This window comes from Hyaena hyaena, unplaced genomic scaffold, assembly GCF_003009895.1.
Source record: "Hyaena hyaena isolate Hyena2069 unplaced genomic scaffold, ASM300989v1 scaffold_241, whole genome shotgun sequence".
Taxonomy (NCBI): domain Eukaryota; kingdom Metazoa; phylum Chordata; class Mammalia; order Carnivora; family Hyaenidae; genus Hyaena; species Hyaena hyaena.
The window spans coordinates 1,764,056-1,789,155 of record NW_024080875.1 but is presented as its reverse complement, the minus strand read 5'-3'; the positions used below and the strand labels follow the sequence as shown (position 1 = coordinate 1,789,155).

The 25,100-nt window shown below is 36.6% G+C and overlaps 1 protein-coding gene across 3 annotated transcripts in view; it reads right to left on the bottom strand.

The window, feature by feature from the left end:
- Positions 1 to 1,729: 1,729 nt before the first annotated feature.
- The window catches only part of DHX29 (DExH-box helicase 29), a 49,056-nt gene continuing 25,685 nt past the window's right edge, over positions 1,730 to 25,100 (bottom strand). For all 3 annotated transcript variants that reach the window (XM_039244518.1, XM_039244519.1, XM_039244520.1), the window contains 15 exons: positions 18,878 to 19,054; positions 18,077 to 18,217; positions 16,620 to 16,764; positions 16,369 to 16,486; positions 15,684 to 15,768; positions 13,561 to 13,649; positions 12,544 to 12,672; positions 12,377 to 12,452; positions 11,606 to 11,830; positions 10,108 to 10,244; positions 9,375 to 9,468; positions 7,498 to 7,800; positions 6,247 to 6,378; positions 4,847 to 4,943; positions 1,730 to 2,627 (listed from right to left, as the gene is read on the bottom strand). In XM_039244518.1, coding sequence (XP_039100449.1) covers positions 2,572 to 2,627; positions 4,847 to 4,943; positions 6,247 to 6,378; positions 7,498 to 7,800; positions 9,375 to 9,468; positions 10,108 to 10,244; positions 11,606 to 11,830; positions 12,377 to 12,452; positions 12,544 to 12,672; positions 13,561 to 13,649; positions 15,684 to 15,768; positions 16,369 to 16,486; positions 16,620 to 16,764; positions 18,077 to 18,217; positions 18,878 to 19,054 — 2,004 coding nt within the window. In that variant the 3' untranslated portion in view covers positions 1,730 to 2,571. The remainder of the gene's footprint in view (positions 2,628 to 4,846; positions 4,944 to 6,246; positions 6,379 to 7,497; positions 7,801 to 9,374; positions 9,469 to 10,107; positions 10,245 to 11,605; positions 11,831 to 12,376; positions 12,453 to 12,543; positions 12,673 to 13,560; positions 13,650 to 15,683; positions 15,769 to 16,368; positions 16,487 to 16,619; positions 16,765 to 18,076; positions 18,218 to 18,877; positions 19,055 to 25,100) is intronic.

Below are 25,100 nucleotides of genomic sequence, written 5' to 3'. Positions count from 1 at the left end.
TGCTTGGCGGCACTGAATGCCTACTTGCCTTCTGGGAGTCTGGAATTTTTAGAGTTACAGTTTTGATTTTTGTGCCTACATGACCACCCTTCAGAAAAATACTTTTGGACTGAGACAACTGGGCTTCTGTGGGTAGAAAGACTGCACAACATGTATGGCAAACCTGTGTGTAGATTCCTCCAGAATCTGTGTGATGTCTTTTTTCCTTGCTAATTCTGTTGTGTATCCCTTTTCTAGAATCAGCTATAGCCTCTGAATCCTGTAGGTCCTAGTCAGTCTTTGAATGTGTAGGTGGTTGTAGGACCTCTGACCATGTCCTTCCTTGCCCCCCTTAATTCAAACTCCTCTAACATTGATATCTCCATGTGGTGGTCTTCTCTTCTAGAAGCTCTCCTTCCTTGACTTTTATAAGAAGCTGAAGTCCTATTTGACTCCTTGTTCTCACGTCCCTCATTCTCATTCATTCATCTGGCAGACATTTACTAAATGCCTGTATGTTCCAGGCATTGTACTCCGTATACATTAGTGAGTAAAGCCGTCATGGTGCAGCATGTGGTCTAGCGGGAGAAATCAAAAAGGAGATGTTACATGCTGAGGAAAGTATTATGTTTTAAGAATAATTAAAAGGGGAAACCTACTTCAGGAAGGGTGGTCAATGAGGAAGTCAGTAGGGTGGTCTGTGGAGACAGCATTGATGCAAAATAAGTTCTGTTTGGTAAAGAACACAAGCAGTACCTTACAGCAGAGAACAGCATGTGCAAATGTTGAAAAGGCCAGTTGGGTTAAAAAGGAGCCTGGTGTGGCTGGAGCACGGTGAAAAATAAGACAGGAGGGAAGGAGGCTGGAGAGTTGTAAGGAACCGATCATTTAGAAATTTGTAGGTATATACATACATACACACATACATATGAATGTATATGTACATACACACACAACAGAATATTACTCAGCCATAAAAGAATGAAATCTTGCTATTTGCAACAATATCGATGGAACTAGGGGGTATTATGCTAAGTGAAAGAAGTCAGAGAAAGACCATCACCATGTGATTTCACTCATGTCAAATTTAAGGAACCAAAAAAACAAAACAAGAGACAAACCACAATACAGATTCTTAACTATAGAGAACAAATATGATGGTTACCAGAGGAGAGGTGGGTCAGGGAATGGGTAAAATACGTGATGGGGATTAAGGAGTGCACTTGTTACAATGAGCACTGAGTAATATATAGAGCCGCTGAATCACTATACTGTACACCTGAAAGTAAAATAACCCTGTATGTTAACTATACTGGAGTATAGTTTAAAAAATAGAAACAAATTAAATGAGTTATTATCTAAAAACCATTTGGGCACTAGCTTGCACACTCCAGGTGATGGGAAACAATAGTTTTCTTGTAGGACTCCACAATTTGTCTCTGTTGGACACAAACTGATCCTCCTCCAGCATCCAAACTAACTCTTGGATCTGACATCTCCAGGTCTATTAATGGCACTAATTAGTGATTCTAAACTGCAATCATATTTGACTCTTTGTTCTCAATTTCCTTATCACACTGCAGGCAGAAAGTTAGTACTTAGTAGCATCTCTAATTTTATTTTTATTTCCACCTGCACATAAAGTGAAAGTTAACAGCTTCTTTTATTCACTCATCAACAAATATTGAGTACTTACTATGAGAGTCCAGCATTTGGACTAGATTCCTATTCTAATCTTTTGTCCTTCAGATAGAATTCCTGCCACTTGATCTACACAGGACTATATTTCAAGTTATTCCATAATCTTGATGGGCAGTGAAGGGATAATTCCTCTATATAATCAAAATGGAGTTTCAGAAGATTCTCAAACAACTGAAACCACTAAAAAATATCCAAACATATTTTACTATCTCAAAGTTACTGACTTTTACTAATTCAATTATGAATACAGATAAGGGTTCAAGGTCATTGATATCAAAAGGTAAATGGCATAAGCTATCCATCCCAAAGTTAACAGTAGCATTAGCCAATCATGCCTATTCTCCAGCACTGCATCTTTATGCTTAGTGGATAGGTAGCATCTATTAATACTGTATACTTATTTAGGTTTTAACTTTGATTATTAAATATTAAATAACTGACTTCTGAAGTTGTTCCTTTTCACGGAAATTTAATTACATTACAACTGGTTTCGGAGCTCATTTTCTCTCCCAGGTCAGGCAGATTTGAACTCTCCTGATGAGAAGGACTGGTAGAGGATAGGGTGTATACATAGGGAATCACCACACTAAGTCACAGGATCTGTAGACACAGGCCTTGCCCATAAGTACATAAGGATGTATGTATAAAGCATGAATGATACCAAAGAATTTATTGTAAATGTAGTGGCAAATGCATTGCAAATAATCATCATTAAAAAGGAACTAGAAAATTACACATGTTTAAAGTGTGTGCTTTTTTTCACCACCTTTAAGTTATGGCTAGTTACCAACATTTTAAGTACTGAAATACTTAATGAGATGGTCCATTTTCACATAATTTCATGACTGTATCTTCATCTTAATTTTTAAAGCAGTTGACCATGTCTTTGTTTCAGTTTTTATTCTCTGTTTTTATCAATTCTGTAATGATCTGTAGTATCTTGTCATCTGAGTGAAAGAAAAAAAACCACAAACAAATTTATCATGGGCTGAAATCTTAATGCATACACATGTGAACAACAGGCACACTTCATTAAAAAATTCTTCTAAATTAGAATGTAATAGTAATTCCAACAAGATTCACTTTAAAACTAGAGATGCCCACATAATAGAATTTGTGCTATAAATATTGTTATAATTATTCCACACCTTATTTTGATGGAAAGTAGGCTAAGGTCCAAAGAGATGATGTGCTATGACTATTTATTAGGAATTATTTCTTTGAAAATTCCTTTATTAGGAATTATTTCTTTGAAAATTCCTTTAAGGGGCACCTGGATCACTAAATCGGTTAAATGTCTGACCCTTCATTTCAACTCACTTCATGATCTCACAGTTTGTGGGTTTGAGTGAGCCCTGCATTGGGCTCTACGCTAATGTGGTGCCTGCTTGGGATTCTTTCTCCCTCCCTCTCTCCCCTCTCACTCAAAATAAATTAACATAGGAAAAAAAAAGTCACAGGGGCACCTGGGTAGCTGACTTGGTTGGGCATCCAACTTTGATTTTGGCTCAAGTCATGATCTTATAATTGTTGTTGTTTTTAAAAAATATTGAGAGAGAGAGGGAGCACTGGTTCAGATATATTGAAGAGTTTATTGGTTGTTCCATGTTCCTCAGAAGATGTGGGGATCTCCACAGCATGGGCAAGGAGGAAGGAAATGGTGATAGTTTCTTCATGTTTAGTCCAAAGGAAACAAACTTTTAACAGCAAAGTGCCCTTGGAGAGGTGTCAAGAGGTAAGTGACAGATCTCTCTACACAACAAAGGTATCAAACACCAATTAATTTGACAAACAGAGCAACAGAGGCTACATTATTTGCTAAGGAGGTTTTGTTAACAGATGCTTCTACTTGTTAACAGCTGCTCTGATACAGTGACTTCCTAAGAACTTTTTTACTACTCTTTTTACATAGATGTAATTATCAGGACTCCAAGACTGAAATTCTTTATATTAGACACTTCAGTGAGAGAAAGCCCTCAGTTTCAGTGGTTACAATGGAAAATTCTGATAACTTAGCCCATGGTCTGACACCCATATGACATTAAAAAGAAAAAACAAAGTCACTTCAAGGGAAACAAGGACAGGTCTAGAAAGAAACAGTATTTTTAAGATCCCTAAGAAAAGAGCCCACCTCTCTTAACATATCAAAACCTGATCTAAGTTTCCAGCAGTATAGAAAACTTTATTCATATTCATATTCAGTTAAGAGTCTGAGGCTTCAGGGTAGTAGCACTAATCAGTAGCTCCCAATTTGCCTGTGAGAATTAACTGACATACTTGTTAAATACAATCACATTGAACCTCACTGATCAATTCTTAACATCATTAAAAGTGGGAAAACGAAATTTAACTGTTTCCTGATGTGATGCAATGGAAAGAATACCGCAGCAACTAGAGAATATCCTTCTCCTAAAACTCAATTCTAATCAAAGCTTTAGATACAACTAGTATAGTCTGCAGGAATTACAGGGAATAGAGAAGTACATTAAATCAAAGCATGAAGATGTAACCAAGGAAATCCTAAATAGAAGAAATGGTACCAGAAATATATTCCAGTTTAATAGAAATAATTGTATTTGAAAAGGGGGCCATAGTAGAGGTAAGTGTTATAGATTAAGAAATTAACACACAGTCCTCTCCCATCAAGGAGATTAACTATGTCTAGGGTACGCCTTTGGACTGTGTAATTTTAACATCTGCCAAGATGATTCTGATGATTTGGCAAGTTTGGATGGGAAATGCTGCACAGGACTAACTGAAAACTCAGGTGTCTATTGCAGATTTCTGCTGGAAGGATGATGTACTTTGTAAATGCAGACTAGCTCGGCATTTGTGAGAATGGTGAAGAAAAACATGATGGAAACCTCATAGAAAGTCCCTTATAATCCATGTTTACAATGCTCAGTTTTATTATCCTTTTTCTTCTATGAAATGGCCATTAAGTTTAGAAGTGAAGCTTAAAAGAGGAAGGAGTAAACTAAAAGAATCTTAAGAGGATAATTAGGTTGTGAATAATGAAGCATTGTCTAGAAGTCTGATAGAATTCAGCATAAAATAAATTTTACTAAAAGTTTTTAATCACATGGACTTGACTTCAGTGTGCTCTAATATAGCACAACACTTAACAGTATATAGTTTTCTATTTACATTATAATCAAATACTTACTTTCAAGGGACATCTTAGGATTTTCCAGCTTTTTTCTTAAAATGGAATCAATGAGAACTCTAAGCTGCTTGAAAATAACAGCTATTTTTACAGGGGCCTGTTGAGAGAAGATGAGAGATTGGACAAAGTTAATCCCCGGAAGTGTGAATGTGTTGCAGTAAATGGAGGTAAGGCTGTATACCTTATGATCTGCTTTAGCACATCTTGACTTTAAAATGTTACTGGAAAAATATAGGCAAATAATCCCGTAGGTAAGCCTTACAAACATCAGTTTTCTTATTAAGTACCCATAAATTTCATAGCACTTTCCAAAATAAAGCAACTATTATTCCCATCATTGTCTTTTCTTACAATGACTTTGTGTAGGAGAAAAGAATGCATTTTTGGGGATGGAATTAACTTTACTGAGGTGTAATTTACAAACCTTTAAAACTTTACTGAATGGTTAAGTATACAAGTTAATGATTCCAATATACTTAAAAGAGTTACACGGCCATCACCACAATACAGTTACAGATGACCTCTACCACCCTATCCTCTTGAAGGGAACTGCATATATTTTTAAAGTTGCATTTAGGAGCGTCTGGGTGGCTCAGCTGGTTGAGGTTCCAACTTCGTCTCAGGTCATGATCTCATGGTTCGTGGGTTTAAGCCCTGCGTCGGGCTCTGTGCTGACAGCTAGCTCAGAGCCTGGAGCCTGCTTCGGATTCTGTATCTCCCTTTCTCTCTCTGACCCTCCCCTGCTCATGCTCTCTCTCTCTCTCTCAAAAATAACTAAAACATTTTTAAAAAGTTGCATTTAAAATTTACTTTCCAGTCTTAGTCAAATCGTGATGGCACACAGTTAACAATGTATTAGATTTATTTAAGTTAGTCAATATTGATGGGGTTACAAAGAAATTAATCTAATTATTCCAGAGGAAAATTTGACAATATTCATTAAAAGCTATGAATCTGTCTTTATCTTCTTAGAGCTTAAGATTGAGGTTTAAATGATTCTAGATTTAAATCTGGCTCTGCCAATAACAATCCATTTAGTCTAAGAAAAGTTATTCAAACTTCTCACTGAACTTAATTAAGTGCCTCATCTATAGGAAGGAGACTAATGAAGTTAATGAACAATGTTATTAGGATATTAAATTTGGGATAATCCATGTAAAGTTCACTACTGAAGTACACAGCACATGGCAAGTTATTTTTACTAACAGTAAATGTCATTTCTAATAGAAATAGAATTTGGTTTTCATATTTAACAGATTTAAAATATAGGCAAGATAAAATAAGGAAGTCTTATACTCTAAGTCAAATAAAAGGGAAGAATTATGCAAACTCCAATAACGTTTAAAAAATCTACCTCAGTAGTACTGCAAGTAGAAAATTTTAATAAGTATAGCATGTACCTGAAAATAGATCCAGCCATCAACAGAAAGAAGATGTTCCCGATGCTGAACTTCTATATCGCCACCAAAAAGTAAAACTGGAAAAGGGGTTATTAGGGTAGTTTCCCTCAGATATACTCGGGTATACCTTACCTGCATAGGAATAAAGAGGAAAAAAAAAAACTTCACAGCCTAAAAATGTAAGAAATTCATTTATGTTTAATTTAAAAGCATTTTCCTATAATTTACTATTAAAAATTTACATCGGGGCGCCTGGGTGGCTTAGTCGGTTAAGCGTCCGACTTTTGCTTGGGTCATGATCTCGCGGTTCGTGGGTTCGAGCCCCGGGTCGGGCTCTGTGCTGACTGCCAGCTCAGAGCCTGGAGCCTGTTTCAGTTTGTGACTCCCTCTCTCTCTGACCCTCCCCTGCTCACTCACTCTCTCTCTCCTAGAAATAAATAAAAGTATTAAAAAAAAAAAATTTACATCATAAATTTAGTAAAACTATCTTTATATTCTGTGTGCATAACTTGCCAATTTTATAATAATCACATTCACCATTAGTACATTTATACTATTGAAAGGCATTTTAAAACATTAATTATAAGGGTGAATTACATTTCTTGAACATAAATGAAACTATGAACAAGCAATTTTATAATGCCAATGCTATTAACGAGCTCAAAAATAATATTGTTTTAAAGTGTCTAGTTTCTAGACCAGTGTTCAACTATGGCCATTAGTAATTTCTCATGTTTGACATTTAAGTTTTGTGATATCCTAATAGTTTAGAGCCACTCCTTGAAATGATCAATCCTTGTTATTTTAGCAAGCTATGATTAACAAGATTGTTTTAATTGTCATGTATAAATATCTGCTGATAACTTACCTTGGATTGTGTTGTGACTCAAACTGTTGCTATAGCATATACTGTTCAATCTTATCTCATATATCTCTCTCTTATTTGGAGTGCACATAAAATATTTTGGTGAAATCTCAGGGAACTGATGCATTATTAAACAATATTTACTTGCTATAACTGTCCTTATTTCAAGTAAGACAATGGCCAGAATAGAAGTTTTAATATTTTCCTTTCATTAAAATGAAAGAGGGCTTTTTTGAGGAGAAACTATATTTTTGTACATATTTGAAATCAGTATTTATAAAGTGCTCAGTTTGAGAACCAAAAATAAAACTTGTTGGCGCATCCTAACTTATAACTGACTTCTAGAATAACGCCCTGAATCGTGGAATTAAGAATGAACACTTTACCTTCTCTTGGTATAAGAGCCATCCATAAGTTTGCAGATCTCGATTTACTGAGGAGGGATGTACTTGAGCTTTGCCTTGGGCTGTCTCCACAATACAAGCCAATTTTTCTGTAACATCAACTGACTTTGTATAGATTATCTTCCCCACGTTGTCATAGAGTCCAGCGGCCAATACAGCTTTAAGAAGGGCAATTTCTTGGAAAGAAAGTGTCTGTGAGGCTCTGTTTCCTTCCCAGTCATTAGATGCTGTGGATGATAAAAATCCAGCTGCCTTAACCAACTTTATTAACTCCTGCTTTACATCCTAGATGGAAAAGAGATAAGATCAGATTGAGTAAAAAAGAAAAAGTGACTAATACCACTTTAATATATACTGCTGTTTCCTTTCAAAACTGATAAGATGCCAAATTATTAGTTCCCTACAGCCCAAATCAAATGAGAAAAAAAAAATTATACTAGCAAATCAAGGATTGAAAAGTTCTCTATTTCCACTACCCCAAGACTAGATGTCATAAAACAATGTCTAAAATGGAAGAGCAATAAAAATGTGCCTGAGCATATTTGCATTCAATATATTTACTTTAGTGGTAACTCTCCACAGTTTTACTCAATGAGAATGATCAAATAGAGAACAAATGCTGAAATAGAACTGGAGAGGAATCTTGATCCTGGATTCCTCATTTGCCTCTGTTACTTTCACCTTAATTCTAACAATGGCAACTTCACTTAATCTTTATCTAGATTTAGTAACCAAGTGCGCATTAGCTTAAATCCTATAGGAATGATGAACATTTTTCAAAGTAAACAGGATATAAGCGATTAAAAGGTGACATTTACATTTAGGATTTCCTTTGGGTTTCTGGTTTGGGGCTTAAGACACTTTGATTCCAGGTGAGAAAAGGCCAAACAGCTGTCTTAACACCACAGGGTAGGTTAAGAGATTGAAAACCTGCAGCCCAGGGGAAGTAAAGAAAAGGCTCACAGAAGGAAGGAGGTGAGGCAACTTGAGGGGTTGGAAGGAAGTGGAGTGGAGACATAGGAATGTTGATTAGCTCTCCACATCTTGAATCCCAGTGATCATAGGGGCAGCTCTTCAATTTATCCCTTTATCCTTTTGTGAAGGACAAAATTCATTCCACTTGGAGATGTCCCTGCTCTTATTCCAGCCGTTATTTTGAAGAACAGAAAATAATGGGTTAAGTTATATGGGAATAAAATATTTAACGTTTTAAAATATGAGCAGAAGAGAGGAATTCTCATATACATATTTTCTGAATTATTTTATAGTGTATCTGGTAAAACCTGGAGCTGTTTAGATGGAATAGTGAACACCGTTTCCTAAGCACCATTAAGTATTTGTGGAGTCTTCCTTTTTGCAGTCATTTGTCTTTACATTTTAGCTATTCTCTCTCTCTCCTCCAAGAAATAATTCTGGTCCTGAATAATAGTCAAAGCTTGAGTGATAGGCACAACTGTCAGGTTTCTCATCCCAAGAGCAGATTTATAAAGCTGGTCACAATCAGCCACGGGGTATGTTGACTTTCCATAACTATCATCCTACACTGCAACTAAGTAGCTGGCTAATATTTAGGAAAATAGACAACTATTTCACCAAAAGGTATCAGGGCTCTTAGGAAAAATGATTCCAAGCCTTGGAGCATTTTATGATTATTGCATTATGATTGTTAAACACTATTTTAAATCACTGTGTAATACATAGAAGTTACCTGTTGGGAGAAACAACAAAACTAAAAATTACAGATTAATTCAGTTAATTAAATTCATACTATATGTCAAATACTATCCTAGCCATTTTCCTAAAATAAATCTATCAGTCAACAATAAGACCCTGAATTAGAAAGTTGTATTACTACTTACTTCTAGGGTTAACAGTGATGTTCTATTAAGAAAATTCCTCCGGCAGTATGCAATTTCAGAACGATAGCCTCCTTCTTGGCGGGCTTTCTTCCATCTAGGTAAATAAAATGACCAAAGTTCAACATGTTCTCTTTTCAAACTCTCTTTCAGAGGAACTCACCAAAGTAAGCTTTAATTAAAGCATAGTCATTTAAAAAGAGGAGGGGTCTTGATTGTTGTAGGAGCCACTAATTGATTATAAGAGTCTGAATGGCAATACTGTCATTAAATTTTTTTTAATCTTTATTTATTTTCGAAAGAGAGACAGGATGCGAACAAAGGAGCAACAGAGGGAGACATGGAATCCAAAGCAGACTCCAGGCTCTGAGCTGTCAGCACCAAGCCCGATCTGGGGCTCAAACCCACGAACCATGAGATCATGACAGGAGTCAAAGTCAGATGCTTAACCGACAGAGCCATTCAGGTGCTCCACAATACTGTTATTTTTTATGTGTAATAGTAAATTATTAACCTCAGATATGAGGTAATATAGGTACAATAATACAAAGTACATTGTTCTTATTTAGAAAGGATTATAAAACTATGAATCTTTAAAATAATTATACCTTGACAGATGAAGAACTAAAAATAAATGTAAATCTTAGATGTATCTTTTTAATTAAAGTCAAAGATAAATTTTTTAAAGTAAACAGCCTCAGGTCATTGACTTATGGACAACAGATTATTTCTTTACCCTAGGTATGCATTGTAGATCGTCAGGTGGTCTGAATCTGCCATAGCCAACGCTGATTTTGCAAGATCTGCCTCATCTTTTCGACCAATTGGTGTGGTAAAAGGAGACTTCTCTGTCATCACTGCAGCTAGTGTTGCCTATCCATAAATAACCAAAAAATTTATTATTAAAGAGGTATACATGGAAGACTGACTTGTAACAGAAAGCAAATCGTAAATCAATCCCACTTTCAAGTTGCAGGATTCTTTAGTACCATTTTCATTTTAATTTGTTACTTTGGACTTCATTTTATATAATTAAAAAAAATCACTTTTATACTATACTTATAAGGAGGTCATATCACCAGAGCCAGAGATAAAAACCTGAATGTGTATATAGTGATTTATAGTCTGTCACATAGTTATACCTGGACTCTTAGCCTACTACATTTCCATTGCCTGCAATGCTCTTTAAATACCTTAAAAAATAATTTGGAGGGTACAGTGACCCATTTCTTAATACTGCACCTTTTCAGATTAATTATCATGACAGCAGTTACTGTTTGGACTCAACACAATTCTGGTTGAGTATTTCTAATACTAGAGAAACAGACTAGACTACACTCTCTTCATTCTGTTGTTTTTTTTTTTTTTTAAGCAAAGCTTTTTTTTAAAATGTTTTATTTATTTCTAGGAGAGAGAGAGACCACGTGAGCAGTGGAGGGCCAGAGAGAGAGGGAGTCACAGACTGAAACAGGCTCCAGGCTCTGAGCTGGCAGTCAGCACAGAGCCCGACGCGGGGCTCGAACCCACGAACCGCGAGATCATGACCTAAGCGAAAGTCGGACGCTTAACCGACTAAGCCACCCAGGCGCCCCTATTCTTCATTCTGTTTTTAAATAGCCGTGATTTGTACTCCCAGAAAAGGCCACAGCCTGATAAAACTGTGAAGTTGAAATGGCAGAGCAGGCATATGAGCTCAGTAATTCAGAAAGAGGCACAATGTTGGTTAATTCTGAGATAATTAGGATAAAACTGAAGTGCTGTTAATTGCTGGCTCAGAGAGATAATCCAGAAAAAGAGGAGAAAGTTTTTGATTCTACTGAAAAACAAAACCAAAAACCAAAAAACAACCTATGGGACTCAAAGCTCCTTAAAAATCGTCTACTATGTATTCAATTAAATACAAATTTCAAGTGGGATTTTTTTAATTTTATTTTTTAAAATTTCTGAGGGAGCGCGCAAGAGACAGTATGAACAGAGGCAGGTCAGAGAGAGAGGGAGACACAGAATCCACTGCAGGCTCCAGGCTCTGAGCTAGCTGTCAGCACAGAGCCCAACGCAGGGCACGAACCCACAAACTCTGAGACATGACATGAGACGCAAAACCGACGGAGTGTTAGTATTGACCTTCTGTTAGTTAAAAATCAAATTAAAAGTAAAAAATTATTTCCAAACTTAGTAATTTCCCAACCAAAATGATAGTTAAAGTGAAGAAGCAAGATAATCCTTTGCCTTACCACTGGGTCAAGGCAGCCAAATATGGCACCAAAAATAAGCATCTTGCCAATCTTGACATTCACGGGCAGTGCTGCAAGGTGCTGGCCCAGTGGAGTCAGTGTAGGCTCATTTAGTTCACATGCTCCAATTTTTCTGAGTAAATTCATTGCATTGCTGATCACTTGAAGCTGAGGGGGATCTAAGGCTTTGGCAAGGAAATCTTCAGGAGAACCAAGATTGCATTTCTGTAGATGAAAAAAGCGATCAATCAGTATGTTATTAGAATTGACCAAAGGGATGGTCACATTGGAACCAAATTTAAGTACAATTTTGAGCAAAGAGGATAAATGTTCTTTTTCTTGTAAGCAGTATCTTAGTTTCTTCATTCTTCATTTCTGGGAAGTCAAAATCTTAAGAACTGAAGGATATTATAGATCTTTCAGACTAGGAAGCCCTTGATCTACATCAGTGTTTCTCAATCTCAGCACTTTACTAGATGCCCATATAGCATGGCCTCCTTCTCCCCCAAGAAGTGCCAACCAAAACACTCCCACTTATCCCCTGGTGAGCACTATTGCCCCCAGTTGACAAGTAATGGTCTAGGTATGGAGACTGTATGAGTGCCTTTGGTAGAATTAAAGCATAGTGGGTTTACTTATAAAAAAAAAATGAGGGAGGGATTATTTAGGAAAAAGTAAATATTTGAAAATCTAGGATAAGTTTACATTTTTTTTTTTTTAAAGAAGAGAGTTAAGAATGAAAAAGTAACACGTGAATTAATTTAGGATTACCATAATATGAAGACATAACTCCTCCAGAGGCACACGCAAGATTTCAGGGACAGAATAGTCCATAAAACCTTCAAATCTGAAAAATAAAATAATATTAAAGACTTTACATATTATCAGAAATGCCACACTATAATGATTTGTTTTTAATTTCCAGTGCTATGTTGTACCTTTCTTTTGTGTACATTCGGAAGCAGAAGCCATCTCTGACCCTCCCAGCTCTGCCTTGGCGCTGTAGAGCACTTGCTTTACTGACAAATGTCTCAACCAAAGAACTCATCTGACTGCTTTCATGGTACCTAAAGAAATGTTTTAGGAAACAATATTAGATCAAGGACTTAAATCAAAATCTGAAAAAGCTACAAATATTTGACTCCTAAAATTATACTGAAGACAAGCTTGAAATAGTCTATCATAATTGTGGACCAGTATTTTCCAAATCATGTTTCATATTTAAAGAGGTTAGCAAACACTGCAAACTAAATCTGATACTATCAAATTAAAAACTTTGGCACAAGGAAAAAACTTGTTTAACTTGCTCTTTTCTAAATTAATATGACCACTGCCTCTGGGCAGTCAAAAATACTGCCAAATATTGCTAAAGTTTCCTAATACAGAGACAGTCTATATGTGGATTACAATAGACTACTAAGGTGGTCTTTTCTGTTTTTGCAATATAAACATTAAAATCTAAAAAGTAGTAATCTTTTTGTGAAGATTCAGGTAAGGTAATTGCCAATTACTGTAACGGTACTTTCAATTATGAAAAATATTCATGCTCTCTATTTGCATATAAGGGAATTGATGATTATACTTAATGGTATTATTACTTGCTCAAGATTACAGATCAGAGATTTAAATCCAACTTTGATTCCAAAACCCATACTCTGTTACAATCTCAGAAATAATTATTGTTTTTGTAAAACTATTTTGCAAGCAAATTTATAAAAAATTATGTTCTAAAAGCTGTTCTGGAGAGCAGTTTTCTCCAAAAAGCAGTACACTGGCATTACTTACAGGAAATCTCATGACATGAAATACGACGTTTACTCTTGGGTATTTTAAAGTTTCCCATAGTTTCTCTGAGGCTTTTGGCTTTGAGTAGAATTAGGACATTGGGATTTTCCCTATATGATTCTGTGATTTCTCCTAAGAATTCAAGAGCCCCAAACCCTTTTCAAACTTACTTATTTTCTTTTGTTCTTCCAGTGTCAATCACAAATACAACATCTGGAATAGTGATACCTGTCTCTGCAATATTTGTTGCTAAAACAATCTGAAAATAAAAAAGCCAAAACATTAGGTAACAACTTCCAACAGTGTGCCATCATTTAAACTTTAGTTTGAGCTGAGGAATTTTAAAAAGTGAATCTTGGGGCGCCTGGGTGGCATAGTCGGTTAAGCGTCCGGCTTTCGCTCAGGTCATGATCTCGCGGTTCATGGGTTCGAGCCCCGCGTCGGGCTCTGTGCTGACTGCCAGCTCAGAGCCTGGAGCCTATTTCAGAGTCTGTATCTCCCTCTCTCTCTGACCCTCCCCTGTTCACGCTCTCTCTCTCTCTCTCTCCTAGAAATAAAAAAATAAAAATATTAAAAAAAAGTGAATCTTATCGTTATAAAAATTCATCACCTACTTGCTATCACTGTAATTTTAACTTGTTATATAATCAGTTTCATTACCTCAGCTTGCCAATTAAAGTTACAGATTTTTATTCCAACAAAAATACCATTCCCCGAATTCTAGTCTGTCATCTTAAAAATGAAGCTAAGTAGCTGGGAAATTGGGTCAGAGAACAGAGACAGCTAAACACAATCACTCAAAATCATTGAAGAAAAAACAGTATATCAGTAAGAAATGGGTTGCTGCCCTGGCTTACTATCCCTGAGACCACAGCCAAGTCATTTTATCTCTGCTGACTTCAGATACATCTACTGTAAATTAAGGGGTAGAAACAGATGATTTTTTAGATCCATTTCTAGTTTAAAATTTATTTTTGAGAGATCGAGTGTGGGAGGAGGAGCAGAGAGAGAGGGGGAGAGAGAGAGAGAGAGAGAAAGAATCCCAAGCAGTCCCTGTGTGGTCAGCACAGAGCCTGATGCAGGGTTTAAACTCACAGTGGTATCATGACCTGAGCCAAAAACCAAGAATAGGACACTTAACGGAATGAGCCACCCAGTTACCCCTCTAGTTCTAAAATTCTTGATGATGATGACTGAATAGTGTACTCTTCACATTTTTTCTGTTGTGTCCTTGGAGGTAAAACATTCAGGATTTTACATCAAATATTCAATATATATTGCTCTATATATCAACTCTGTATTTCAATAGTGAATGCTTTTTTCTCTTACTCATTTGACCTAGGAAATAATAATCTGGGTTTTCAGGCTTAGATGGAATCTAGGTGCTCATTCTACCTCAGGAGTGTTAAATTTTTTTTTTTTTTTAAATATTTTTATTTATTTCTAGGAGAGAGAGAGACAGCGTGAGCAGGGAAGGGTCAGAGAGAGAGGGAGTCACAGACTGAAACCGGCTCCAGGCTCTGAGCTGGCAGTCAGCACAGAGCCCGACGCGGGGCACGAACCCATGAACCGCGAGATCATGACCTGAGCGAAAGTCGGACGCTTAACCGACTAAGCCACCCAGGCGGCCCCCCCCCCCCTTTTTTTTAAAGAGGTTGAATCCTTTCCTTTAAACCAAATCTTTGAGGGAAGCTAAAATGTTACAGATCAGAAAAGCCTCAGAACCCAAGCTCCTGCACTGCAGTCCAGGCTACCTGGGAGCTCTGTTATTTCCCACAGTTCCTATACGATGCTCTTTTATCCCCTCTAAATCTAAGAAACTCTCTGCCAAGTATCTCTTCATTCAGACTCTTCAACAGAGGAGACAATGAAAATACTGAGACTATTTCCTAACCTAATGGTGTATGTTTTACAAAAATAATCAAGGATGAATACCTGGAGAACAACAATGAATCCTCAAAGGATTCAAATAGCTCCTGACATCCAACATCCTTTATGAAAAGGTTGGGAAAAGTAGTGATTTTTCTTCTCACAAGTGAAATCCATGCCATATTTTTCAACTATCACGCCCCTAAAAGTCTTCTCCCTTTAATGATGTATACGATAAATTTTCAAATACTTATTAAATTTTAGTATCAGGTTCATTTCTGATTATGTTAAGCTAGAGAGCATCTGGAGTCTGCCATGCACTGTAAGATACTTAATAACATTAATAATTGATGATAAAGAGTTATAACGTTTTCACGAAATATTCTCCAACAGATCACACATAAATTTCTGTACTGAATTTTACCTTCCTGACTCCAGGAGGAGGAAGTGTGAATGCTGCAGCTTGGTCTTGAGTTGAAAGAATAGAATGCAGAGCTATCACTTTATATCTGAAAGTTAAAATCATAGTTCTTAGCAAGAGTTTCTCTTTAGAAGACACTGCAAAGAATAACAAAATTTATTTGCAAATAGAAAGCAATTTAAAAATTTTTTATTAGAAAAAATTTAAACACGTAAGTTCTGAGAATGGTACAGTGAAATCACATATAATCATCACAGAGAAGATAAATGTGAAATTATATGGAATATAAGGTTTAAAGAATTTTTATAATATGCTTGGATATTGCATTGATAACCATGATAGCAGTAATAAACTATATCAAAACAGATACAGTAAAGAGCTGAATACGTAGAATCTGGATGATAAATTGCACTCTGTAGGGGTCTTGTATTATCCAGTGGGTTGGGGAGGTGAGTCACTATCTTATTCTTAACCAAAGGATTCCCTCTGTTTAATGAAGTAAGAACACAGAACAAAAGCAGAAATCATACCTAAGATTTTTAGTATACTTAATGCTATAATAGAAATGTTAAAAACAAAAAAATTACTTCGCTTTAGACAGTTTTAACTAAAGGTAAAAAGACTGAGAATTCTGACCAAACATTTTAATTTCAAAACTACTTGGAATCTAATGAAGATCTGTAGTTACCGTTCAGAAAAAAATCTTCTATCAGTTGATAGGAGATCATACAGCTGTTGAATATGAGCCAGGCCTGGTAAAAAGATCAATACTGCTCCTTCAACATTTCTGAATTGGGGACTTCTGTCTGAAATTATTTAAAAGATAACATTCAACATAAGCAAAAAGGTGAGGAATAGCATATAACATGTTAATAAAACGTTTCCAGTTAGAAAAGTTTTATCAAAACAAATGCAGGCAAATTAGTAAAAGATACATACCTAAATATATAAGAAGTTCCAAAATGAGATCAAGGTTGATTTTATGAGGATTCATGTAGAGAATAGCATGCTGAGTGCGGCTGCTATACTTTTGGTAAAATGGATTTAAATCAGCACTTGATCCAGTCTGAACTGGTATGTATTCCTAAAAGAAACATAATCAGAAAATGGTGAACAAAAGTATTAAATATTTTTATAAAAGACAAAGAAGGTAAAAGGAGGTATTTGCATTCAATCAAATCTGCATTTCTTATTATTTGTTAAAATACAGGAAGAGTACAATTTTTAATAGTGGCAAAAGTATTAAAAAATTTCACATCTCATAGGGTAACTGGGTGGCACAGTTAAGTGTCTTGACTCTTGGTCTTGGCTCAGGTAATGATCTCTTGGTTTGTTAGATCAAGCCCCACATTGGGCTCTGTGCTGACAGTGTGTAGCCTGCTTGAGATTCTCTCTCTGCCCCTCCTCCTCTCCCTCTCTCTTTCAAAATAAATAAACTTATTTTTTTAAAAATTTCACATCTCATGTATTTAATTCCATTCAACTTTCTAAGTATAGCAAAACTTTTTATCTTGTCATGTACAAACTAAAGAATAATGGAAGAAAAACAAAACACTGTATTTGCTGTTCTGTGGCAACTAAGAAGCAGCTCAAGAGAGGTCATAACTTTAATAAATAATTTATACCTGCCTCATTCCTACTGGATTCTACTTCGGTTGCTAAAGTCCAGTCATCTCTTTTGAAATACCTTTAATTTTCTGAAGTCTTTCCTTAGTTTCTAATTTCCATCTCTGGAGTTTTAGGGAGAGAGTTTAGCTTCCTTGGTTTATTTGCTTAACGAGAAGAGAAAGTAACTTTACCTTTGTGTTTCCGTCAGATTGGATAGAAGCATGAAATATTGTGGATACAATAAAAATATGGGATATAGTACCACTGGCTAAAATGCAGGCTAATGTAGTTTTATGATAGTTCTAAAAACAAACATGTCACTGAAACTAATTCTCTAGGAAGAACTGTGCTTGCCCTAGACAGCTTCACCATATAGCTCAGGTTTGCTGGTACCAGGACAGCTGCTGAGAGAACTAAGGGAAAGGATCAATCTTGAATTTGGGCCTGCCCCACCCTCAACACCTTAGGTGTGCAGATAAAGTACAGAAAATCATTACAAATTTACTCCTAAATAAGTGATCATTGTTTTGAAGCAATAAAAGTTTCCTCTTATTTGTATCGTCCTTGATGTTTTTTCAAGTGTCTATATGGCCAAAATAGTTTTAGAAGGTAAGATACTGTAAACCAAAGAGTGAAGAAATTTTAAAATTTGCTTAAAATCCTATCTCTTCCTCTTCTTCCGAATTGTACTCAAATTCACTGTGCCCACCACGTGATTTTAAACCTCTCATGAAAGGTTATGCCCTGGATATTACTATCAGATGTCTTTGAAAATGTTTTCTTTTTACCTGGTACTTTTTTATTCCCCCTGCTTTGCTTGTAACACTAATGGTTATTTCTTCTTCCTCCTCCAGAAATTTCTGACAATATTCTGAGTCTTTTTCCAGTACAAATCCTGTTTCTTCTATTATATCTTCAAGATGAAAAACCTATATAGATTAAGGTACATGAATGGTGAACTCAAATCCATTTCAGTAAATACTATTTTAAAGAGAATAGGATCATTATCTTTTGAATGTTACCAAATGTTAATTTAGAATATTGTGAGAAAAGCTTCTTTCTGCATTATTTGGGAATGGAAAACTTGGTACAGATGAGTTTGTCTCTAGAAGTATCAGGAAAAATTACACTATGGTATATATTTTTTATTTGTGAAAACTGATTAAAAGAGCAGATGTAATGAGCTGAACCCAAAGGACACACATCCATGGAATAAGCAGAAAGGAAGCTTCAAAAACAAGCCTAAATTAGAGAGGTGGGTGAAAAAGGAGTTCCTTACTGCCAGGCAGCCACCTTCAGTCTGGATATAAAGGTTTGGACACAGAAGTGTGTTTTATGTTCTGTGCTTCTCAGGTGTATCTTTCAGCAGAATCGTCCCTCACAGCCTCCCCACCCTCAATCCAGGCAGCACGAGCAATCTGATTCCCAAGCCATCTCCAAGTCCTCTTTTGACCTGTAGTATGGGAGCAATAGGCATGGGCTCAGACAACTACAGCCTATCTTCTGGCGAAACTCCCTGGTAGGAATATATCTATATATCTAAAACAGAATATATTTCTGTTCACATATCTGTTTTAAAGAAAACTTACCTCCACAGGATAGCTTCTTCCTGAAATTCTAAGAATAGGGCAGTGTGTGAAATATGTAGAAAACTTTTCACTGTCCACAGTGGCACTCATTAAAATCAAGTGTAGATCAGAGCGTTTTTGTAAAATTTCCTTCAAGATAATTAGTAAGAAGTCTGACTGGACACTTCTTTCATGAACCTAGCATAAAATGGAACAAAAAGTTGCATCACATATAAGGTCTAGTGAGAGGCTAAAATAATCAGACACTCAAATCTGTTAAAAGTAAATATTTATAATCAGTACACAGAGAGGGAGAGAGAAGCTGTCTGGTTCAAATGACGTACTTTGGTTATCTGCTGGGTAAGGCCTTGAGACTTTATCCTGATGTGTTGGGGCAATGATCAAAAACACTTGAAAGGTGCCTGGCTTGCTTAGTTGGTGGTGTGTGATTCTTGATTTCAGGAGTGAGTTTGAGCACCATGTTAAATGTACAGATTAGAGATTACTTAAAAAGTTAAACAAAAAATAAGGGATGCTTAGGTAGCTTAGTCGGTTGAGCATCTAACTGTTAATTTTGGTTCAAGTCATGATCCTGGGTTGTGGGATCAAGACCCATGCTGGGCTCTGTGCTGAGCATGGAGCTGGTTAAGATTCTCTCTCCTTCCTCCTCCTCCTCCCATGCTCACATGTTCTACTTCTCTAAAAATAATTTTAAAAATTTTAAACAGAGGAATCAGTCTGAGTTTGACTTAAAAAAAGAAAACTGGCTAAAATATGGAAAATGTAATAGAGGGCAGCAACAGAAAGGTTTTAAATAGAGGTTTTTGTAGTACTTAAATAATAGTAGTCTATATGAGGATAGTGCCAGTTGAAAATGGAGAAAAGTGAATGAATTTGAAACAAGTAGAATCAAATGTTATAGGTGATAGGATGTGGGAGGAAGAAGGAATAATCCTAGTTATTTTTACTTTGACCGGCATATTTATGTCTGAAACTCATGAGCGATTTCCTGATGGATGAGGCAAATCTGAAAAAGCTCATCAAACAGATATTAATTTACACAGATAATTATTTTTGTTTAGGAAAAAATAAGCATAAACCAGAAAAATAAAGCTAAAAAATGTGCACATTCAGGAGAGATACGCAAAAACATCTGGAAGTAAACATACCAGCAACCAGCAAGAGAGGTTACTTAACTCATACAGTGACCATAAACTGTAACAAATCTCACTACTATTTCTAAGACTAAGGCAGATGTATTATTCTGAGTGTTATCAAAAAGAAAGGTCCTGAATAGCACAAAGAACTTTGTCCCAACATCTGTTACATCCTTATATTTAACATGATGAATTTCACTGGGCCTTTTGTTTTTACCAGATTGTTCAAGATATTAACAGTATCACACTTATGCACAATTCAGTAAATCATGTAACAGAATGCTAATACTAAACCATGAAAGAACAACTTCCTGAAGTTGGTCTGGTTTTTAAATGAAGGTTCACCCTGAGGCAAGAATATATAATGGGGAAAAGACAGTCTCTTCAATAAATGGTGTTCGGAAAACTAGACCACATTCTTACACCATACACAAAATAAAATGGATTAAAGTTCTAAATGTGAGACCTGAAACCATAAAACTCCTAAAAGAAAACAGAGGCAGTAATCTCATGGACACTGGCCTTAGTAACATATTTTTATGGATTATGTCTCTTCAGGTAAGGGAGACACACAAAAATAAACTTTTGGGATGACACCAAAATAGAAGCCTTTTGCACAGTGAAGGAAACCATCAACAAAAGAAAAAGGCAACTTTATAATGGGAGATACCTGCAAGTGATATAGCCAATAAGGGATTAATATCCAAAATATATAAAGAACTTAAACAACACTAAAAAAACACAATTAAAAAATGGGCAGAGGACCTGAGTAGACATTTTTTCAATTAAGGCATATCAATGGCCAACAGATACATGAAAAGATGCTCAACATCACTCATCATCAGGGAAATGCAAATCAAACAATCAAACCTCACAACAGTCAAAACAGCAAGAATTAAAAAGATGGTTAAGTGTTGGTGAAGATGTGGAGAAAAGGGAATATTCATGCATTTTTTGGGGGAATGTAAACTGATGCTACCAATAGGGAAAAGTCTGAAGTTTCCTCAAAACATTATAAACAGAAATACAGAATGATCCAGTAATCCTATTACTGGGAGTTTACCCAAAGCAAACAAAACAGTAATGCGGAAAGATACAAGCACCCATGTTTACAGCAGCATTATTAACAATGGCCAAAATATGGACGCAGACCAGTGTCCATCCATAGATGAATGGATAAAGAAGATAATGGTATATATATACAATGGAATATATAATGAAATATTACTCCGCCATAAAAACAAATGAGATCTTGCCATTTGCAATAACATGGATGAAAATTATTATGCTAAGTGAAATAAGTCAGACATAAGACAAATAACATATGGAAAAATATATATTTCCTATAGCAACAATATGGTGTAGCACAATGGGGACCCTGAGCCAGGGAATTGGCAGGTATGTGGTGCAGAGAGTGGGGGGTAGGAGGGGAGAAAAGCTGCAGAGCCATGGAGGCTAGGGAAGGAACTGATTTTGCGGAGAGATGGCAGAAAGAGAAAGGGGGAAGAGTGCAGCACATCAGGATCATGCAAAAAAAAAGCAGTCCCTCCAAAAGTAGCTCGAGAGACAGAGGTAAAGAGTGAAAACACTTGCAGGGGACTGGACAAGAAACCTGTTCCCCAAAACTATTGATGGGGAGGAAGGAGAGGGTTTCAGTACCACCAGGCTTCTATAAACAGTGGAGCACAGAGTCTAAAGTTTCAGAGCTTAGTGCCTGGCAGTGCTCTGGTGAGGAAGTAGGGGGAATCTCCAGGAGCAGGCAGCACAGTCTGAGAGGTCCATGTGCCACATGGGGAGAAGCAGTTTCCCTGCTTTGAGTGCATAGGCCAAAGTCCTGGTGGACCCTGGAGAGCTTCCATGTTTATTCATACTAGAATAAAGACACGAGTACAGCAAAACCTGGCACCAGCTTTGTGTTGTGATTTACCATAAACTTGTAGCCCCTGCTGCTGCTCATGATCACACAAACATTTTCTGGGACAAGCCAGCACCAGGCTGTTGGCACGAGACCGTCCTCCAGAAATTCAGCACGGGTCCAAACCGTGGGTTTTTGAAACATAGCCCCATCTGAGATAAAACTCTGGAGGGAGGCACCACCTGGCAGACAGCTTGGACACAGACTGGGTAAAGGCGGGGAGCAGATGGCACCTGAGACAAAGGGGTGATTGATCCCACAGTCTGTGAGGGCATGAAACTCACGCACCAGAGACTACAAACCTGGGCAAAGCCATTTTCACCACACACACACACACACACACACACACAGACCACCCCAATGAGCTAAGCAGCACCACCAAGTGGAGAAGGGAGGCATTACACCGAGCTCCACCCACCTGCATCCTCCAGGCACATCCTTCAGCACAAATCCCTTCCACATGCTTAGCATACGGACTGGTCTATATAATGTGCTGCAAAATTTCAGTTCTAGGGGAAACTGGATTTAATTTCATTCGAGTTTCACTCTGCTTGTTTGCTGTTCATTTTCTTTGCTTCTATTTTTGCTTATGTAGTTTTTTTCTTTCTCTTTTTTGATTACAGAAAGAGTAAATTTTTTAATTAAAAATTTTTTATTCTATTTTTATTTTATTCTATTTTATTAATTTATTTAGTTAAAAATACTTTTTAAACTTTTTTCCCCCTTTTTCTTTTCTATCAAGCTTGTCTCAACAAGTAGACCAAAACACACCTATGATCTAGCTTCCTTTGACTTTTTTATTTTTTTAATTTTAATTTTATTAATTTTCTTCTTCCTCCAAAATGATAAAATGGAGGATTTCACTACACAAGAAAGAACAGGAAGAAATGACAGCCAGGGATCTAATCAACACAGATATAAGTATGATGTCTGAATTAGAATTTAAAATCATGATTATAAGAATACTAGCTAGGGATGAAAAGAAGCATAGAAGACACCAGAGAATCCCTTTCTGCAGAGATAAAAAAACTAAAATCTAGTCAGGCTGAAATTAAAAATGCAATAACCAAAATACAGTCTCAAATGGATGCTGTGATGGTGAGGATGGATGAAGCAGAGCAGCCAATCAGTGACACAGAAGATAAAATCATGGAAAATAATGAAGCAGAGAAAAAAAAGAGGGAAACAAAGGCAAAAGAGCATGATATAAGGCGTATAGTACTCAGCGATTTAATTGAAGAATAACATTTGTATCACAGGAGTCCCAGAAAAAGAAGAGAGAGAAATAAGGGCAGGAGGTTTATATAAGCAAATTATAGCTGAAAACTTTCCTAATCCAGGAAAGTCACAGACTTAAAAATTGATGAAGCACAGAGAACTCCCATTAGATTCAACAAAACTGACCATCACCAAGGCATATCACAGTCAAATTCACAAGACACACAGACATGGAAAGAGCAAGAGAAAAAAACTCAACCTACAAGGGAAACAATCTGTCCACAGAAACTTGGCAGGCCAGAAAGAAGTGACAAGATATATTCAAAGTGCTGAATCATGAAAATATGCAGCCAAGAATTCTTTATACACCAAGGCTGTTGTCATTCAAAACAAAGGAGAGATAAAGAGTTTCCCAGACAAACAAAACCTAAAGGAGTTTGTGACCACTAAAGTAGCCCTGCAAGAAAATTTAAGGAGGGGGGGGAAGGGAAGTCTTTTTTTCTTTTAATTTTTTCAATGTTTATGTATTTTTGAGAGAGAGAGAGAGAGAGAGAGAGGGAGGGAAGAGCAGAGAGAGGGAGACACAAAATCTGAAGCAGGCTCCAGGCTCTGTCAGCACAAGGCTCTGTCAGCAGGCTCCAGACCCTGTCAGCACGGGGCCCAATGTGGGGCTCGAACTTGTAAACCAAGAGATCATGACCTGAAGTCAGTCACTTAATGTACTGAACAACCCAGGTGCCTCTAGGAGGGGACTTTGAGTGGAGAAGAAACAGAATAAAATTCACCAAAAGACAAGAAAGGACCAGAGACCAGAAAACATCATCAGAAACACCAGCTCTACAGGGAACATAATGGCACTAAATTGATATCTTTCAATATCACTCTAAATATAAATGGACTAAATGCTCCAAACAAAAGACAAAGGGTATTAGAATGAATAAGAAAACAAGACCACTGTATGCTGCCTACAAGAGACTCATTTTAGACCTAAAGACATCTGCAGACTGAAAGTAAGGGGATGGAAAACCATCTATCATGCTAATGGATGTCAAAAGAAAACTGGAGTAGCCATACTTATATCAGACAATCTAGACTTTAAAATAAAGACTGTGGGGCATCTGGGTGGCTTATCAGTCGGTTAAGCATCTGACTTCGGCTCGTGTTATCTCGTGGTTCGTGGGTTTGAGCCCCACATTGGGCTCTGTGCTGACAGCTAACTCAGAGCCTGGAGCCTGCTTCGGATTCTGTATCTCCCCCTCTCTCTGAACCTCCCCTGCTCACGCTGTCTCTCTCTCTCTCTCAGAAATAAATAAAAAACATTAAAAAAAAAACTGTAACAAGAGATACATGCATATTATTAAATATGTACACATAAAATGCACCAATTCAATGTCAACATAGATTTTTTTTTCTGGGTTATGAAATTATAGATTTTTATTTTCATTTTTGTATCTTGCTCTATTTGAAATATTTTAAGCTTATTTATTTTGAGAGAGAGCACGAGTTGGGGAGGGGTAGAAAGAAAGGGGGAGAGAGAATTCCAGGCATGCTCCACACTGTTAGTGCAGAGCCCTATGCGAGACTCAAACTCATGAACCATGAGATCATGACCTGAGACAAAGTTGGACATTTAACTGACTAAGCTATCCAGATGCCCCATTTGTACTATTTTCTAAGCAAAGGGAGGAAAGTGACCAACAATCTATATGTAGTCTATTAATTAAAAATCAATGAATGACTAAACTTTTACTACTGCCTTCTGAATTTAGTGAATTAACATTTATAAAAACTTTACATCAGGAAATATTTTAAAATTATTTCTTGTACAATAGAAATGCTATGTATCCTATTTCTTCTTGACAAAATTATGTACAAAGCAAATCAGTTTACGTGCGCTAGGCTATTGTGCCATTTAAAAAATTCTAATGGGAGGCGTGCATGGATAGCTCATTCA